General features: G+C 32.2%; 5 protein-coding genes across 8 annotated transcripts; all 5 read right to left on the bottom strand.

The window, feature by feature from the left end:
- Positions 1 to 134: 134 nt before the first annotated feature.
- On the bottom strand, positions 135 to 3,089 carry LOC139807903 (odorant receptor 22c-like). 3 transcript variants are annotated; one of them, XM_071769400.1, is made up of 5 exons: positions 2,953 to 3,089; positions 2,632 to 2,859; positions 1,380 to 1,700; positions 905 to 1,286; positions 135 to 565 (listed from the first exon to the last, which is right to left on the bottom strand). In XM_071769400.1, exons 2-5 carry the CDS (start codon positions 2,767 to 2,769, stop codon positions 225 to 227), a joined length of 1,182 nt encoding a protein of 393 aa, XP_071625501.1. In that variant the 5' UTR covers positions 2,770 to 2,859; positions 2,953 to 3,089; the 3' UTR covers positions 135 to 224. The 3 variants fall into 3 exon arrangements, with proteins under 3 accessions (XP_071625501.1, XP_071625502.1, XP_071625503.1); XM_071769401.1 differs by lacking the exon at positions 2,953 to 3,089 and having other exon boundaries at positions 2,572 to 2,774; XM_071769402.1 differs by lacking the exon at positions 2,953 to 3,089 and having other exon boundaries at positions 2,612 to 2,774.
- Positions 3,090 to 3,587: 498 nt separating this feature from the next.
- On the bottom strand, positions 3,588 to 6,247 carry LOC139807885 (odorant receptor 4-like). Its single transcript, XM_071769370.1, has 4 exons — positions 5,990 to 6,247; positions 4,746 to 5,069; positions 4,265 to 4,643; positions 3,588 to 3,932 (listed from the first exon to the last, which is right to left on the bottom strand). The coding sequence occupies exons 1-4, from the start codon at positions 6,245 to 6,247 to the stop codon at positions 3,589 to 3,591; spliced, it is 1,305 nt and encodes a 434-aa protein (XP_071625471.1). The 3' UTR covers position 3,588.
- A 730-nt stretch (positions 6,248 to 6,977) lies between these two features.
- Positions 6,978 to 13,193, bottom strand: LOC139808162 (uncharacterized). Its single transcript, XM_071769821.1, has 8 exons — positions 12,657 to 13,193; positions 11,371 to 11,857; positions 10,824 to 11,054; positions 10,388 to 10,725; positions 8,921 to 9,115; positions 8,323 to 8,683; positions 7,468 to 7,842; positions 6,978 to 7,321 (listed from the first exon to the last, which is right to left on the bottom strand). Exons 1-8 carry the CDS (start codon positions 12,795 to 12,797, stop codon positions 6,981 to 6,983), a joined length of 2,469 nt encoding a protein of 822 aa, XP_071625922.1. The 5' UTR covers positions 12,798 to 13,193; the 3' UTR covers positions 6,978 to 6,980.
- An 8-nt stretch (positions 13,194 to 13,201) lies between these two features.
- On the bottom strand, positions 13,202 to 15,476 carry LOC139807891 (odorant receptor 2a-like). The gene is made up of 3 exons (XM_071769380.1): positions 14,984 to 15,476; positions 13,820 to 14,549; positions 13,202 to 13,644 (listed from the first exon to the last, which is right to left on the bottom strand). The coding sequence occupies exons 1-3, from the start codon at positions 15,125 to 15,127 to the stop codon at positions 13,307 to 13,309; spliced, it is 1,212 nt and encodes a 403-aa protein (XP_071625481.1). The 5' UTR covers positions 15,128 to 15,476; the 3' UTR covers positions 13,202 to 13,306.
- Positions 15,477 to 15,611: 135 nt separating this feature from the next.
- LOC139807886 (odorant receptor 9a-like) lies at positions 15,612 to 18,271 on the bottom strand. 2 transcript variants are annotated; one of them, XM_071769372.1, is made up of 4 exons: positions 18,131 to 18,271; positions 16,878 to 17,352; positions 16,203 to 16,433; positions 15,612 to 16,124 (listed from the first exon to the last, which is right to left on the bottom strand). In XM_071769372.1, exons 1-4 carry the CDS (start codon positions 18,269 to 18,271, stop codon positions 15,784 to 15,786), a joined length of 1,188 nt encoding a protein of 395 aa, XP_071625473.1. In that variant the 3' UTR covers positions 15,612 to 15,783. The 2 variants fall into 2 exon arrangements, with proteins under 2 accessions (XP_071625473.1, XP_071625472.1); XM_071769371.1 differs by having other exon boundaries at positions 15,612 to 16,433.
- Between the last annotated feature and the right edge of the window lie 331 nt (positions 18,272 to 18,602).

The raw sequence follows: 18,602 nt of genomic DNA, 5'->3' as shown, positions 1-18,602 counted from the left end.
CACATTCATAACAAATGCTTCCAAAAATAAACAGTCTATAGACCGATGAAAAAGAAGACACATAACAAGTACAAATAAACGTATATACATACGTAACAAATATACGCGTTGATTAAAAAAAGTAAATCGTAAAATACTGAAATATAATTATATATTATTTTAATTATCTACATATATGTGTCACTTTTTACAAAGCAAGAGTTAATATATACCGTGAAGATTCATTACTCATTAATTGTCACTCGTAAGAACGATATATATGTTAAGGTGGTTCTCAAGATATCTGTCATAGTGTTTCGCGTAAGATAGAAAAATTTTCCGGCACTAATTCGAAGAGGGGTCTTCATCCTCATCATAACAAAGATCAGATCTTTCACCATAATAGGCGACATTTCATACCATGCAGAATTGTATATGGTATAAACAATCGACTCGCTTTGAGTTTGCAACGTATCACCGGCATATGTATACAAAAAGGTCTGTACTAAACAAAACTGCATGGATACGAACATTTTTATCATTTCCTCATAATTTTGTTGCTTGATTGACAGAAGAAGTCCTACTCCTGAAAACCGAGATTCTTTGAATTAAAATATTACGTTAGATTTTTATGCTGAATGTATTTTATATTTTGAAATATTTGTTTTATAATTTTTATTGCTATTTTATTATTTTTTACTGTTTATATTGGTACCTTGCTTTTTCTTATTAATTTAACATTTTACCACGAACTTTAAAAATAACTCAATAATTTAATCTAATTATATAAATGTACTGTAAAACCATTCTTGTAATTTTTATCATCTTTACGCAAGTTTCGAGATATAATTTGGTATCTTTGTAAACCGTTTCGAAATGGGCTAGGCCAATATAAAACTTGTCAAAAAGAGTGAAATATATATACCTGAAGCTGCAATGACTACGCTAATTATTAAAAGGCGTAGTAAAATGTTGATATTAAAAGCATCTTCGATATTCCTGGCTAATGCTATCAGTTGGCAATGTCTTTTGACCAATGGCTCCAAAACATGACGTTCTCCATCGTAGCGTTTTTTACTGATCTTCGTAAACTGTATTCTCAGAAGGTCTAACTGACCGCAAAGATGCATAGTGATGCTGAAAAAGAAGCTATCGCAAGCACATTCTGATATTAATACCACAGACCCCTGTATTATTTGCATTGCAAACAATATTTTATACGTGGAATATGAAACCCCTTTGTACAGACATGTTGATGGAAGGACAAAATTCCATGCAGTTTCAGTGCTGTTACCTATAGTTGCAGCCTGTACACATAGGGCATATTTATTTTTACAAAACAAAATATTCTCTTTATTAACAGAACATGATTAACTTTCACTCAGTAAATTTAATACAACCTTTTGCTTATTGCTGAGGAAGACGGATATAAACCATAAGATGCCTCCTACTGCTCCAACGACTAAGTGAGACAGGGCGACCAGACGTCCTGTACGTGCATACGCCATCATCACTACACGTGACTCTTTTTTCAGAGTCGAAGCCCAGTCATCGATCGCAGAATTGATATTAACGGCGATCTTTTTCATGTAAATTCGCGGGAAAATAATGTTCAACCACCCATGCATGGTGCTTTCCGCTAAACGAAGAATTTCCAAACCGTCTCTGTCAGCATCACAGCTTTTGAAAGCTTCTACCAGCACGTTGATCATTGTGAGAGACTGCACAGTAACAAATATAAAATTGCATTCTCAGGTGAGGTTACTCTATGTAAAAAACAGTAAATATTGAGAAACAACGTCCACACACAAACCATTTATTAAATTCTAATCGTTAATTGCTGTTTATGCTTAAGTTGTGATAAATTATTGTGCATAATATATATCTTTTAATATACCATATTTCATACATTTTAAACATTTTTTTATACTTATATACAATGTTACAGAAGTTATTTTAATTATAGATAAGTAAACATTTTTTTGCATAAAAATTGCTAATAAAAATTTTTTTTATATAAAAACATGTATAATGTATATTATTATAAGTAACATATATTTATATACGTTATCTCTATCTTGTATAATCTCTGTTCGTACCTATGTGCCGGAAAATAAATAATAAAAAAATTAAAAAATAATTATAAAAATAATGTTCGCATTGCTTCTTATAAAAAGTAAAGTTTGAAGAAATAAATTAAAAAATTGTCCATATATACATAACATACATATATATAGATAAACAATTGTATATGAAGTATAATAATTCAATATAAAGTATTGTATCAAATATATCGTAATCGTACTCTTTATATAAAAAGATAATGCAAAAATTACTTTTATAATTATTTTTTAATCAATCTTCTTATTATTTTTTATACATACAGACAGAAGTAAGATAAAAGAGAGAAGAAACGATATATTTTATATATTTATTTTTATATAAAAATTTTTTATCGGGTGAACTGAATTATTCAATAATTTAAAGTTAAATTTTTTATGATTTTGAAGCTGAGTGAAAAAGAAGCAAATGCAGTGCAGCTATTTACCTTGTTATCTTTTACTAAAAATTTGCATATTATTTTGCTCTTACCATTACAAGCAGCTAATTTCTACATTGCACGTTATCTTACATTATGTTACGTTATTTTACCGCTGCTGTGAACATTATGAACCACTGAATTGTGTAAACTACGTTATTCCGTTGCAAAGGCCATAGACCGAGTATCCACGTCATCGATTTTATCGTAGAAAAGCCATAATTTATACCACTGTTCCAATTCGTCTTCATGTTCAGCGATGTATTGACTGGTTTCGATTTCGAAAAGGAAAATTGTAGTTGTGCGTGACAGGTTCCTCAGGTCGATGCCTTACTTTTACCCTGAAGAAAATTATAGTCTATACGCATCTACTCCTTCCGCAGTGACCAAACTTTAGGGTGGTAAGATAAGTGATATGACAAATTTATGCCTACCGCGCATCTTTGAAACGTCCGGTAATACATACAATTTTCAATGCTGTTGTGTCAAGCGCATAGATGCTCACGATCAATTACGAATTGAACGATGATATTCTGTATAACAGGTCTGCGTTTCTTTCCGCGAGCAAAATGTTCCTTTTTTTTTTTTTTACTGTTATATATCATCTATTCGAAGCGATATAGTGAATAAAGTAAAGAAAGTAAAGCCATCGACAGTAGTATATGCAGACAAAGTAGAAGAAGCTATACGAGTAACGTGGTTGCAGAGGAAGTATAGTGAGTTTGTGGACACGGTTTAGAGATCTGGAGGAGCGATAAAATTCTGGTATTTACTTGATCACTAAAAAAAACTTTTTAAAAAAGAAACTACATTAAGGTTGTAATTTTTTAAGCAAGACAGCATACCCTTTTTAAATACGCATATATTTCTGAGAATTTCTTTATGAGTATAAGAAATAATAGATTTTTGGCACGGTAAAACGGTTATGTTATGATTGTGATTAGCAATTTTAGAATTAGTAGTTGATTAAAAAAAGTTCATCGTAAAATATTGAAATATAATTATATTTTCTATTTCTTATTTACATATATATGTCATTTTTATAACGCAAAAGTTATCGAGGGAAATTTTTATTCATTAATCAGTGTCACCCGTATAAACGATATATATGTTAAGGTGGTTTTCAAGATATCTGTCATAGTGTTTCGCGTAAGATAGAAAAATTTTCCCGCGCTAATTCGGAGAGGGGTATTCATCCTCATCATAACGAATATCAGATCTTTCATCATGATGGGCGATATTTCATGCCATTCGGAGCTGTATATGGCATAAACAATCGACTCGCTTTGATTTTGCAACATATCACCGGCATATGTATACAAAAAAACTTGTCCCATATAAAACTGAGTGGATAAGAACATTTTTATCACTTCCTGATAATTTTGTTGCTTGATTGATAGAAGTATTCCTATTCCTGAAAACCGAAATTTTTTAAATTAAAATATTACATTAGATTTTTATGCTGAATGTATTTTATATTTTGAAATGTTTCTTTATAAGTTGTATAATTTTTATTGCTATTTTATTATTTTTTACTGTTTATATTGGCACTTTGCTTTTATTAATTTAAAATTTTACCGCAAACTTTAAAAATAACTCAATAATTTAATGTAATTATATAAATGTACTGCAAAACCATTTTATCGTCTTTACGCAATTCTCGAGATATAATTTTATACCTTTGTAAACCGTTTTGAAGATGAGTTAAACCAATATAAAACTTGTCAACAAGAGTGAAATATATACCTGAAATTGCAATGGCTATGCTGATTATTACAAAGCGTAGTAAAATGTTGATATTAAAAGCATCTTCGATATTCTTAACCAATGCTATCAGCTGGCAATGTCTTTTGACCAATGGCCCCAAAACATGGCGCTTTTCATCGTAGCGTGTTTTGCTGATCATCGTAAACTGTATTCTCAAAAGCTCTAACTGACCGCAAAGATGCATAATGATGCTGAAAAAGAATACGTCGCAAGCACATTCTGCTATTAATAGCACAGACGCTTGTATTATTTGTATTGCAAACAATATTTTATACGTGGAATATGAAATCCCTTTGTATAGACATGTTGATGGAAAGACAAAGTTCCATGTCGCAGTGCCGTTACCTATAGTTCCAGTCTGTGAATATACACATAGGACGTATTTATTTTTACAAAACAAAATATTCTCGACTTTATTAACAAAACATGATTAAAGTTTACTCAGTAAATTTAATACAACCTCTTGCTTATTGCTGAGAAAGGCGGATGTGAACCATAAGATGCCTGCTATTATCCCAACGATCAAATGAGTTCGGGCGACCAGACGTCCTGTACGTGCATACGCCATCATTATTACACGCCACTCTTTCTTTATAGCCGGAGACAACCAGTCATCGATCGCAGAATTTAGATTAACGGCGATCTTTTTCATGTAAATTCGCGGGAAAATAATGTTTAACCACCCATGTGTGCTGTTTTCTATGATGCGAAGAATTTCAAAACCGTCTCTGTCAGCATCGCAGCTTTTGAAGGGTTCTATCAGCACGTTGATCACTGTGAGAGACTACATGGTAAATATAAAATTGCGTTCTCATGTGAAGTTACACTACATTGAAAACAATAAACATTGAAAAACGACGTCCAAATTATTTATTAAATTTCCATCGCCAATTATTTTTAGTTTACATAGTTATGCATAAATTAATGTGCATAATATATGTATATCTTTTAATATACTATACTTAATACGTTTTTAATATTTTTTATACTTATATACAATGTTACAGAAGTTATTCTAATTACAGATAATTATAAATGTTTTATGTAAAAACTTTTGTAAAAAATTTCTTGTATAAAAACATATAAACACATATATAATTATATATAAAGTATGTGCATGTATGTTTTTCCTCTTGTATAATTTCTGTTTGTATATACAGGAAAAATAATAAGAAATGGAATTAAAAAGTAATTACAAGAATAATTTTTGAATTGCATCTTATAAAAAGTAAACTTTGAGAAAATGAGTAATAAAAATTGCCCATTTATAATTATATATAAATAATAGTATATAAAATATGATTATACATAGAATATTGTATAATCCAATCGCAGTTTTACTTTCTGTATAAAAAAGCAGTGCAAAAATTATTTTTCTAATTATTTTTTAATTATTCTTCTTATAATTTTTTTATATATACAGACAGAAGAATTAGATAACAGAAGAAAACATATATAGATATATTTTATGTATATCTTTATGTAAAAAGTTTTTTACCGAGTGGACTTAATTATTCAATAATTTAAAGTTAAAATTCTTATAATTTTGACTTTGAAGCTGATTGAAAAAGATTTAAGCAAATACAGTGCGTTTCTACCTTGTTAACTTTTACTAAGAATTTGCATGTTCTTTTGCTCTTACCATATTACAAGCAGCTAATTTCTACATTGCACGTTATCTTACATTATGTTACGTTATTTTACCACTGTCATGAACATTATGAACCACTGAATCGTGTAAACTACGTTATTCCGTTGCAAAGGCCATAGACCGAGTATCCACATCATCGATTTTATCGTAGAAAAGCCATAATTTATACCAGTGTTCCAATTCGTCTTCATGTTCAGCAATGTATTGACTGGTTTCGACTTCGAAAAGGAAAATTGTAGTTGTGCGTGACGGGTCGCTCGGGTCGATGCCTTACTTTTGTCCTGAAGAAAAATGCTATCGTCTATACGCATCTAGCCCTTCCGCCCTTTAGGGTAGTAAGATAAGTGACATGACAAATTTGTGTCTATCGTGCATCTTTGAAACGTCCGATAATGCATACAATTTTCAATGCTGTTGTATGTCAGCGCATAGATGCGCTCAATCGATCAATTACGAATTGAACAATGATGACCTGTATAGTAGGTCTGCGATCCTTTCCGCGAGAAAAATGTTTCTTTTTTTTTTACCGTTATATCATCTATTCGAAGCGATATAGTGAACAAAGTAAAGGAAGTAAAACTATCGACAGTACATGAGACAAAGTAGAAGAAGCTACACGAGTAACGTGGTTGCAGAGGAAGTAGTGAGCTTCTGGACACGGTTTAGAGATCATCTGGAGCAGCGCTAAATTTCTGGTATTTACTTAATCGCTGAAAAAACTTTTTAAAAAAGAAAAAGTATACGCCAAATATTTAAAAAATATTTAAAAAAGAGTGAGCATTATTAAATAAAAACTTTACAGCTCAGAAATAGATATGTAATTAATTTAATTAGCCAAGTATACTAGTGAGATAAATCTCAAAAAACGATATTATTCAAGATACTACATAAGTATGTACGTATATATGTTTTGTCCGAAAATATTTTATAATTAATTGTATTTACGTTTTTTATATAGCATAGACAATTTTTACGTGTTAACTTGTTGAACACATAACTTTTATGTGTTCAGAAAGTTGTGATTAGATTATTTGATAGTTTTTATTAATCTCTCAGTGTTACTCGTAAAACCGAAACATATGAAGCTGCCGTCTTCAGAATATACACCATTGCTTCGCAATTAGCGTAGAAAAATTTTCCACCGGTGAGACGAAATGGATAGCTTGATCTCATCATCGCGAAGTTCAAGTCCTTCATCAATCTTGCAGGAATCTTAAACCAGGAAGCCATGAACATTGCGTGGAATATACCTTCACTTCCTTTTTGCACAAAATCACCGCCATAGCAGTACACCAGCGACTGTAGGAACATGTAGTTCAAGAGTACAGTACTTTTCGTTAATTCGACATAATCGCTGTTTTTTAAGCAAACTATTATACGTAATCCTGAAAGATGTTTCAAACAAAGATGGAAATTTAAAAATTAAGGTAATATACAATTAAATGTTTAGTCGTAACATAACATGATACATTAAAATGTCTTGATAAAAGGATTCATTAAGCTCACAATAAATTCAATTATTATACGATACCTAGTAGCGCGAGCACAAGCGTTACTATAACAAGTTGGAATAATATAATCAGATAGAACGTATCTTCTATATTCTGATTGAGCTCCACTAATTCACAGTGCCTATTAACCAAGTTAATAAATTGCTTTCGATGATTAATCCGAGCGTCTGGCTTGCTTGCAAAAATTTTAAACTTTGTTTCAAGCAGTTTAAGTTGACCAGTGAGGTGTAGAGTAACGCCAATATAAAAACTGTCCGCAATAGATTGCAATACACATATCATGAGTAATTCAACCGTTTGAAACATGATGACCATCACGTACTGTAAACTGGTAATTTTATCACCTAACTCACCACATGGCACTATAAACATCCGGTCTTTCGTACCGATATTATCTGCAATAAGAATACAAGTTTTAAGTTTTAATAACAATAGTAACGTTATTTTAATTACTAATATTAAAATAAAACAGAAAGATGAATAATAAAACAATATAATAAATGTAAATGTAATAATAAATAAAATAACTTTAGTACTTTATTTAAATATTTTTAAGATACTAACAGAAAAAGAATTTTAATCACAGATTAGATCTATTTTGTAAAATGGAAAGACCATAAAAGAGATAATTATTTGCACGATTGCATAACATACTTTTTATCTTCATTTCTCAGTGTCTAGAACAGAGAGTTTAATATAATAACAAAAAATTTTGAAAAACAATGCATTCTTAATACACTGGAAAATTCAGGCAATATGGATTCTCTTATTTTTTACTATTTTTAGTAATTATTATTAATGTTCTTACGAATGTATTTAAAGAGCACTTCTTATTAAATAATAATTTAACAAGTATTATAGAAGTATTACATTACCATTTGATACGTTCACCACTTGACCTGGTAAAATTAGGTCTTTTAAGTTTATAAGTACGACAGAAAGTACATAAAGGGAACCACATGTGAAAGCTAAGTACAGCATGAACAAAGTACATAGTCTGGATTTAAACGCATGTTTCTTCATGATCTTGTACGATTCCTCGTCATTCTTTGCAGACGACCAATCGGCGATAGCAGAATTAATATTTTTTGCCATCTTACTTCCGTTAGCATTAATACAGATGTATTTCAAAGTTAAGGACAACGTGGTTGCAAAATATAACATGGCTTCTATATCTGTACCAGCATCACGATTATTTCCAGTGAATTCCATATACAGGAAGATGAGTGGTGACAACTAATAATGATCCCGTTGCCTTAGAAAATATGATATATGCGTGTACAGCAACGAGTATAAAATATATCCGCATTCGAAAAGCTCGAACTGCATTTACGAAAATATTTGGTAATTCTTTTATACGTAAATTCTTGGACTTAGAAATTGAGAGAATCGTCCCGGTATACTTTTTTTCCCTCTCTGTTGTAACGCGTTTCTACAATTTCTTCCCTCCCTGTCGACGTACTGCCAACGTACCTGTATGAATATCATTACGCTCCATTGAACTGTCATGAATATCCTCTTCTTCTGTAGCGGCCATATACCGAGTATTTGCATAAATGTTCTTTGAGTGGAGAACTCGTACGCGATATCATCGTTCCAAACATCATCCGACATTATGGTAGTTGCAAAAACTACACGGATGACTGGACATTCGAGACTGATCGGTTGTTACGGGTGCAATTTTCTATATCGCACAAATTCAATGTTGATTTGCGTTGTCATGAAACATTATCATGGAATATCAACCGCGAATTAGATATTATCTCTATTAGACTCATATTTTATTAGCTCATGCAGCGTATGATGGATGGTAGTAAGATAAACGTGAAAAGAGACAGTACAATGTCTTCCATACACTGCGGCATCTACCACTATGTCGCAGTCATGAGCGCGATAAAAAGAAGATCGCGTGAGCAGTGATGACGAAGAAAACGTGCATTGTGCAATATAAATGATAAATTAATTTAGAATTTGAATGTAATTAACGGAAATGTAATTTTGTTCAATCTGATGTCGATGTATTCAAGAGCAAGTGTTTGTAGTGCAACCTAGCCAAGACATGGATTTTTGAGTTTTAATTGAGTGTTAAAAACTGAGCAATATACATCGTGACGATGCTACGCAACGATTGAGATTGAAGTATTCGAGATTGGAGTAAAAAGCAATAATCGGTATGTTTAGATTATGTTAGTAAAGTATAATAATATTGCACAATATATGATTATGATGTAATATTTCTTTCAAAATGATGGAAACGAGTTTATAAAAGTATAAACATTGAATAAAAAAAAAAAAAGAAAAACAGAAATTATTTTCTTGTAAAGGTATATGGAGGGTACATGAGAAAAACGCGATCAATGTCCATCCGAAGTAATTTCGAGAAAAACGCTATTTTAAGTTTAAGACATTAGATATCTTAGAAAGCTATTGAAAAAAGTACTGGCAATGAATATCGGAATGCATAGTGTTTACTTAGTGCTTACATTGTGTGTTGGACTCTGGAGATTTTTCCTTAGCACGGTACATCTTTCGGCCTCATTCCTTATTTTTAATTAATAGTAACTGTTCTTGATCAAAATGGATGAGAAGTATAAAGTTCTTTGAAAATGCCATAAGATAGCATGCTCAGATCAATTTCGATAAAAAGTGGATTTTGATCGTTTTTCCCTTATACCCTTCAATGAGTTAAGTTTGTAATTTTTTAAACAAGACAGTATATACACATACCTTTTTCAAATACGCATATATTTCCAAAATTTCTTTATAAAAAGAAATAATAGATTTTTGGCACGGTTAAATGGTTATGTTATGATTTTAATTAGCAATTTTATTAAAATTATAGTAAACTTTTGTTTCTACAGAATTCTATGTCGCCGAACATAATTCCGAATCGTAAATTTATAATTTGTGAAATATTTTTATCATAGGCTTTATATTTTATGTTTCTATCATTACACGTAGTACAGATAAATAGGAAATAGAAGTTTTCAGGATACTCATATAAGTTGCTAGGTTTACCACGATGAAATTTCCAGCCTGCAGCTTGACGGGAGATTGTGTCCGCATAATGATGAAGATTAAATTTTTCGCCAACTTCGTAGGAAGATTATACCAGATGCTCTGATAAATGAAAAGTCCAACTTCTTCCATTTGGGATTTCAAGTAATCCCCGACAAAACTGTATACGGATAATTGTGTTAGGAAGGTACACAATACCATGCAGCTTTTCCCCATCATGACAACGTTGTGCATTTTTAACGCTAAGATAAATTGAAACCCTGAAAAAAATTATTTATCTGCTTAATATAAATTCTTAGAACTTGTAACTTAAATACTTTGCAAAACCCATTAATACCGTAAATGATATAATATTCACCCATTATACACAACAATATGCTGCTAATAAATAACTGCGTCAGCAAAACTAAACTGATCGATTTAGTTAGTTCCTTAGCCAACGTTATTAGGTAGTTATGCCTCTGAATTAGAGCATTGAAACGATCATAGACCCTCGGGCTCGAGGCACCAAAGCCGATGAAATTGGCCTTTAGAATTTTTATTTGACCGCACATATGCAGTGTAATATTGAGGAACAAAGAGTCATTACCTTTATAGAAAAGAAATATGATAATACAGACTTTATTTTATTAGTGTAGTAAAAAACATAATTTTGTATTAAATTTCTTTGTATTATTTCTATCTACAGAATTACGTATTTAATCTCATTACATCTTTATATTTTTTATGCTGCTATATTATATATTTCACCATATATATATGTAATTATCTTTAGAATTAACAACAAGCAGAGACAGTTAATAGAGTTACGTTAATAGAGTTAATAAAAATTCTGATATAATTTTCCATAGTATTACACGATACGAAATGTAAGAAAAACATACAAATCAACAAATAGATATTACCGTGATTACTAGTACACGTAAGTATTAGCACGATAAATTCCAAGAAACAGATAATTCTATACATGCTTGTTGGGACATGCAAGTATTCTAATGCGCATCTTGATGGCATTGGATAGTCCAATACAACGTCTTCATTTGTTACGTTAATCCAGTTATCTTGATCATTAGTTAGATCTTCGCCCAGAAGAGGAATTAGCGAATATATCGTCACGCTAAAGTAAGAGAAGCACACCATGAAACAGGAGACGGTTCGTCCCATAAAAGCGTGTCTTCGCATAATGGCACGGTGCTCCGTGTTTTCAATCGTCAGATAATCCTTCAGGGCAGAGCCGTAATTGTCAGTTAAGTTTTTCGCGTATATGCGGAAGCATATAGTCTTCAGCACTCCGAGCACGCCGCAACAGGCCAACATGAGACCGTCTATGTTCTGCTCCGCGTCAGTGCAGCCCATGTGAAACTCCATGGAAGGCAAGATCACTATTATGCTCTGTTGATATGTGTAAATGGTATACTTTCTCATTCAAACAGCTTTTGTGTCTAGAAAAAATATGTCCCAATTTTTTCCAGATCGATGGATCTTTGAAAATATTAAAGTTTAATTATAAACGATGGTCTTTAAAATTGGAGTAAATGACGCTATCTCAGTCCTCTACGCATAAAGTACGTTTAAATTATCTAACTGATTTAAAGGCACGTAAAATTGAATGCCTATAAGGAATATCAAGATAAACTTATAATAGTGAGTAATATAAATTTTTGAATAATAAAAAATAAAAATTAATAGATATCAATGAGAATCTTTTTCCAATCTTGTACGTATTATGCATTTAGATTGTCTTTCTTATGATACGATCTATCCTTTTTGATACGTTACTATCAAAAAAATGTCATGTCGATGCGATTCTTGTTAGACACGAATGATAAAATTACAAAAAGCGATATAGCACCCCCGACATGCTACCCCCGGAATTTCTCAGAAACAGTTACGCTACCCCTCAGCATGAACAAGAAATAAGCCGTAAGTTCTAAGCAGAACTAAGCAATGTCTTCGTTAGTCAATTTGCAACAGTACGGTTGTGTATCTACGATATTTTCGATCAATGAGCTGCTATCCCTAAAAAAAGAGTCAATAATATCCATCGTTTAGGAATTTAAACACTTGGTACTGTCATTGACATCGAAAAAGTTTTATTTCAGAACGCTGTGATGTCAACGTAAAAGTTATTCTCTACGTTTTTACAAATACGCGACAAGGATCGTCGTAATCGAACTGAGACGATGCGTACCATGCAACAAGTTGCTAAGATGCATCGTATTAGCGAGTAGACGTTATAAACTTGAAGTGGCCAAACGCCGATGGGCCACGCCAACAGCTTGAAGGGAGTCATCGCATACGCGACATCGTTCTTCCATCGTTCGCTTGCCATCGGGTCGGAAGTAATGACTGTAACTGATGCCAATAACCAATAATGTGCCCAGGTACATCGGTACACACAACGCAGGTATTACTATTCATTTTTTATTCAGTTTGAGACGTATACCCGCTTATCAACCCGCCTCTACTTTCTTAACGCATTATCAGAAAGTACAGAAGATTACGCTTTTACGCCAAATTGTCGTTGGAGAATTTGCGTGACCGTTTCTTCTAAGTTGCTGCGGATGTCGAACGACTATATTCTTTACTGCACGCAGAGGAGACGTTTACTTGTACAATTCAGTCGCTATGTTATTCTCCGAGTGTACGTTTCATTTCGCAATTTTTGTTCGCTACGTTGACGCTCGGTCGAACTTTTCGAATTTTTCTGTTTGAAAGTGATACAACAGGTAAGTTACATTTGTCTATTTTCTACTTTGCAAGTCATTCCGAAAAGTAAAAAGCGAAATTAAGATTTTTATTAAATATATATTTATATTTCAATATTTCTGACAATGTTTATTAAACAAGCATAATTTGTAATACGGAAAAATAAGAAGCCGAGAGTTTTAGAACATTTCTGAAACTATTAAGATCTATAATATAGAATTTACCAACTTTAATGCAAACGGGCACATTAGCACGAGCTATTATAAAATATATATCTCGCACAATGCTTGTAGGCAAGTCATACCATTTACTTAAATAAATCGCGCGAGAAATAGCTTGCGTTTTTAACGACAAAGTTTCCCCCATATAGCAATATAAGAACAACTGTATCATTAATATATTAAAAGAACCTATGCATCTCGTGACAAGAAAATAATCGTGGTTTGCCAACGACACAATGAGCTGTAATCCTGAAAAATATTCGATATTTAACAATCTGTTTATCGTAATAATTAATTTGTAATAATTAATCTTATCTAAACGATTGATGAATTGGACATAACACGAGCGCAATGTGCGATTATTATTAAGAAGTTATGATGTTAGAAAAAAAGAAATATACTATCTGTCTTAAATTTTAATTACCTATTAAACATATCTGCGAAGCGTGGAGGATCAGTTGAGCGATCAAAATGATATCGAGGGTATTAACGATGTTTTGAGCTAGATTCAGAAGCAAACAGTGCCTCTCGATCAGTGTGATCATTTTAGTTCGTTTCCAATAACCGTTCTTCTTCTTCTTTTCGTAGAACCGCCACATTTCTAGACCGAGCACTTCCAGTTGACCACAGAGATGCATGCACACACCAAAGAGAAAAACGTCGCTGCCAATATTCCCCGTGGCTGTGCTGATCAGCTGGACAGCCTGAAGAATATATATACCGTAGCAAACGATCGGAGCATCAAACGGACACATCATCTGGTGAGGCAACGCTATAGCTCGCATCTCTTTTTCGGATTTCGCAGTTAGCGTGACGTTCTGTGAAGAAAGCAACGTTGCAAAGGATAGTAGTGGTCCAAATATCAACGGCATGATGACAAAATATGAGGAACCCATCTGAAAGAAGAAGACAAATCTGCCCAGATTGGCGTAGCTAAACATGACTTGCCGATGATCCGGTTTTGTGATATACGCCCAATCGCTCGCTGCATTGTATAGATTCTTCAACAGATTGTCGCGATGCAACCGTATCAGCGCTATTTTTATGATGGTCAGAATTCCGCATGAAACTAACATGAAGTGATCGATGACCATAGCCAAAGTGGCACTACTGTGGTAACCAATGTCCACACTTGTATAAACTACCATAATGGCCTGCCACATAAAATAAGTACGAAAATAATATATTTAAAGAATATATATATTTTTATTAAAAAATTTTATTTGTTTTATATGTACGTATAAGCAACAGAATTGGTTATAGCCTTTGATCTTAAGAAATAGGAAATAAGAATGCTAAAACTCAAAATATGTTAATTTACAAAACAAAACAAAAGTGCGTGTTCATATTCTTATCTTCCACAAAATCAGAAAGATTTTTTTATATGATTTACTTATATTTAAACAAATAATAATAAAAATTAATTTACAGCACTTCATATATTATACAGCAAACTATATATTAATAAATGAGATAATTTTACTTTTAACAAGGTAATTTTCAACTGGGTAACTTTGAGATTTATATTATCAGAAACAATAATTTAGATAGTTCTTAAATGTAAAATGTTATGAACTTTTGGACTTACCTGCGTGACTGTAAGAAACAGCGCGCGTAATTTTGCAAAGTTTCTACCACGATCCACGGGCCATGAACCAAGCGGCCACATTACTCCCTTATACAGAGAAAATTCGCGAGACATTTCTTTGTTCCATATTTTGCATGATGCCATCCTCGCATGTTAAGGGTTACGCAGTCATCGAGCGTAAGCACAAGCTAACGCAGCTCGTACTTTCATTCATTATTGATCGGAGCGCATTTCGCTATGCACCCCAACGTTGAATGTTTCTATGGCCTTGCGCATTTGCAGCTCTTACGCATAGCCGGAAATGGCTGTTCATCATAATTTGTAAGAACTTAGCTCTAATATGTGTCATTGATCTAATAGCTTGATGATAAAGCACATGTCAGTTTCTCATATAGGGTTCTTACTTTTATATATAGAGTCCTGACCCTCATATGTTCCCGTTGCAAAAAAAAAACAAGTTTTTACTTTCTATCGTCTCAGAATTCATGTCTAGAGATCCGCTGAAGATCCGAGAGAAATATATTCGCCAAGATAAATTGGATCAAGATAGTAAAAAAATATGAGTAAGTAATTCATTAATTGTATCAGAAATCTCTTTTCTGAATTGTAATTTAACATTTAATTTAAGTAGAGTTTAAACCGTAATTAAGTCCTTTATTGTAATTAATTTTTTCGTTTTTAAATTACTACATTTACTCGATACGTGGTACTATCTAACATGTTAAATAAAATCTCGAATATACATATCTAGAATCTAAAATAGAATATCTAAAATAGAAAGGACAATAATTCATAGACTATCATGTTTCCACCATTACGCGAAGTACAGACAAATACGAAATAGAAGCTCTTAGGATACTCATGTACGTTGACAAATTTATCACAATAAAATGTCCAGCTTGTAACATGACGGGAGATTGTGTCCGCATAATGATGAAGACTAAGTTTTTTGTCAGATCCGCAGGAAAGTTGTACCAAGCATTTTGGTAAATTGAAAGTCCAATTTCTTCCATCTGGGATTTCAGATAGTCCCCGATAAAACTATATAGCGTTAATTGTAGTAGGAAGGTACTCTGCACTATTACACTTTTTCCTGCCATAACAACGTCGTTGACTTTCAATGCTAGAATAAACTGAAAATCTGCAACAGAAATTAATGGATTCATCATAATATAACTTCGTGTTTTACGAAACAGTAAATGATAAAATATATATTCACCCATTATACATAATTGTATACTGATAATGAATAACTGAATTAGTAAAACAAAATTAACTGTATCGGCAAGTTGTCTGGCCATTCTTATTAAGTAGCTATGTCTTTTAATTAGCGCGATAAAACGCTCATAAACCTTGGGTGTTGTAACATCAAACTCGAGAAACTTGGCTTTCAAAATTTCCACTTGACCGCAAACGTGCAGCGTAATGTTGAGAAACGTACAGTCGGTACCTTAATAGAAAAAAAATTGATATATGATATTGTAATATTATGTTAATATATGGAATAATATATTGATATTTTTGACATATTATTTAAAAAATATTATTTATATAATTATTTAAAATATATATTTATATATCAAAATGTATGCATCTAATAATTTTTTCTTTCGATTCTACATTTGTATAATTATATGTTCTTAGTTTCATTTCTTATGTATTATATTTTTATAAATATATTTCTACATTTTTATATGATATTAAGTTGGCTCATCGTCAATTTCCGTTTTCCACAAAAACATTAATTTCAGTATTGTAATAATATTGTTGCATCACATGAAAATTAATAAAAGATTCTGATGCATGAAATTATATAATTTTGCGTTTATAAAATTTCTTAAATGATATTATATAATGTAAAAAATAAGCAAAAATATCAAACAGTAAATATTACCCTGATTAGCGTTTCCTCCTAAAATAAGTGAAATGGTTTCGATGAGACATGAGATTCTATACATGCTTGTTGGGACATGCAAGTATTCTAATGCGCATCTTGATGGCATTGGATAGTCTAATACAGCGTCTTCATTTGATACATTTATCTGGTTATTTATATTATCACCCAGAAGAGGAATTAGCACAAATACTATACAACCAAAGTAAGAGAAACCCAGCATGAAACAGCAGACAAATCTTCCCATAAAAGCATGTTTTCGCATAATGGCCCGCTGATTTGTGTTTTCAATCATCAGATAATCATCCACAGCAGAGCCGTAATTGTTAGTCAAACCCCTTGCATAAACACGAAACCATACTATCTTCAGCACACCAAGTATTCCAGAAGAGATTAACATGAGGCTGTCTACGCTTTGGTCGGCATCAGTGCAGCCCATATAAAGTTCGATGAAAGACAATATCACCACTAGGCTCTGTTGGTATGTGTAAATCGTATATATTTTTTTACATAAAGTTTTATGTGTTTTAAAAGGATTTGTCTTGATTCTATAATATTTTAATGAGATTTTATTAATATTAATTGCAAATAATACATTTTAGAGTTTTATACAAATAATACGGCCCATTTTTGTCTACGACATAAAGCATAAAATGATGCTAAAATATGCCAGGTTGATTTAAAAATGCATAATAGTACATAATTATCTGTTTAAAGATTTAACTGAATATTTTTCAAAATAACGAGACAACAAACGATATTAAAATAATAAATGATAAAAATGATAAAAATTGTATGTAGCATTAATTTTTCTGCGCCAAAGTATAAAACACAGTTTAACAAAACTCGATATCAATGCTTGCTGTTCTGTCTCATGTCATTCAACTAGTTCGTTTTCTCACACGAAGTATGAAATAAACAGTATAGGTCTAGAATGAGCAAATTATGCTATATTTAAGTATGAACGGCAAACAGACACGAATATTTCAAGAAGAGAAATCTTTGTTAGTCAAAACTTTCAAGGGCTTACGATCGTGATCATTTACAATCCATTCGATATGTTATTATCTCTAGAAAGTAATACTTCACTGTTCACGTTGTCAATAATGAGACATATATTGTCCAAAAATTTAAGCACTTCGTATTGCCGTTGCAAAGTTTTATTTAGAACAACGTGATGTGAGAGATGTTTTACGTATATGTCTTTGGACTATCGCGCAACAAAGATCACTGACATCGATGAAGATGCGTACCACGCAACAAGTGGCAAAGATGCATCGTAATAGCGAATAGATGTTATAAACTTGCAGTGGCCAAACGCCGATGGGCCACGTTAGCAATTTGAAGGGGGTCATCGCGTATGAGACATCGTCTTTCCATCGTTCATTCGCCATTGAGTCGAGGTAATAACTGTAACTGATGCCAATGACTGATGATGCGCTTGGTACATGGACGTAATGCCTCTATTCCGATTCATTTTTTATTCAGCTGGAGACGTATACCCGCTTATCAACCTGCCTCTATGCTCCTAACACATCATAACAAAACGTAGAGAATTATGTTTTGACGCAAATTTTACGTTATTGTATACGAATTTACATGACTACTTCTCCTAAGTTGTCTTTCACCGAGCAATTACTTTTTATATTGCACAAACTGTTAGATAGAGCCGTATATATTTCTTTTACTATGTAAGCGAGTGTTTCACATTTTATTTTAGTTCAA

Source organism: Temnothorax longispinosus, chromosome 2 (genome assembly GCF_030848805.1).
Source record: "Temnothorax longispinosus isolate EJ_2023e chromosome 2, Tlon_JGU_v1, whole genome shotgun sequence".
NCBI classification, from domain to species: domain Eukaryota; kingdom Metazoa; phylum Arthropoda; class Insecta; order Hymenoptera; family Formicidae; genus Temnothorax; species Temnothorax longispinosus.
The sequence above is the reverse complement of the archived record's forward strand: the minus strand, read 5'-3'. Positions and strand labels throughout refer to the sequence as shown.

Bases quoted from the DNA above. Each gene is read 5' to 3' on its own strand.
- LOC139807903 (XM_071769400.1), bottom strand. From the start codon at position 2,769: ATGAAGACGAATTGGAACAGTGGTATAAATTATGGCTTTTCTACGATA. The intron at 1,701-2,631 runs GTAAAATAACGT...GTTACTGTGCAG, and splicing joins TCATAATGTTCACAGCAGCG to TCTCTCACAATGATCAACGT. The intron at 566-904 runs GTATATATATTT...CTCGGTTTTCAG, and splicing joins CGTAGTCATTGCAGCTTCAG to GAGTAGGACTTCTTCTGTCA.
- LOC139807885 (XM_071769370.1), bottom strand. From the start codon at position 6,247: ATGCGTATAGACGATAGCATTTTTCTTCAGGACAAAAGTAAGGCATCG. The intron at 5,070-5,989 runs GTAAAATAACGT...TTTACCATGTAG, and splicing joins TCATAATGTTCATGACAGTG to TCTCTCACAGTGATCAACGT. The intron at 4,644-4,745 runs GTTGTATTAAAT...GTATATTCACAG, and splicing joins TTCTCAGCAATAAGCAAGAG to ACTGGAACTATAGGTAACGG.
- LOC139808162 (XM_071769821.1), bottom strand. From the start codon at position 12,797: ATGGCAAGCGAACGATGGAAGAACGATGTCGCGTATGCGATGACTCCC. The intron at 11,858-12,656 runs GTACGCATCGTC...ACATATCAACAG, and splicing joins TCTTAGCAACTTGTTGCATG to AGCATAATAGTGATCTTGCC. The intron at 7,843-8,322 runs GTAATGTAATAC...TTCTTATTGCAG, and splicing joins AGTGGTGAACGTATCAAATG to ATAATATCGGTACGAAAGAC.
- LOC139807891 (XM_071769380.1), bottom strand. From the start codon at position 15,127: ATGGCATCATGCAAAATATGGAACAAAGAAATGTCTCGCGAATTTTCT. The intron at 14,550-14,983 runs GTAAGTCCAAAA...TTTATGTGGCAG, and splicing joins TGTTTCTTACAGTCACGCAG to GCCATTATGGTAGTTTATAC. The intron at 13,645-13,819 runs GTAATTAAAATT...AATATTTTTCAG, and splicing joins TTCGCAGATATGTTTAATAG to GATTACAGCTCATTGTGTCG.
- LOC139807886 (XM_071769371.1), bottom strand. From the start codon at position 18,271: ATGGCGAATGAACGATGGAAAGACGATGTCTCATACGCGATGACCCCC. The intron at 17,353-18,130 runs GTACGCATCTTC...ACATACCAACAG, and splicing joins TCTTTGCCACTTGTTGCGTG to AGCCTAGTGGTGATATTGTC. The intron at 16,434-16,877 runs GTAATATTTACT...TTTTCTATTAAG, and splicing joins AGGAGGAAACGCTAATCAGG to GTACCGACTGTACGTTTCTC.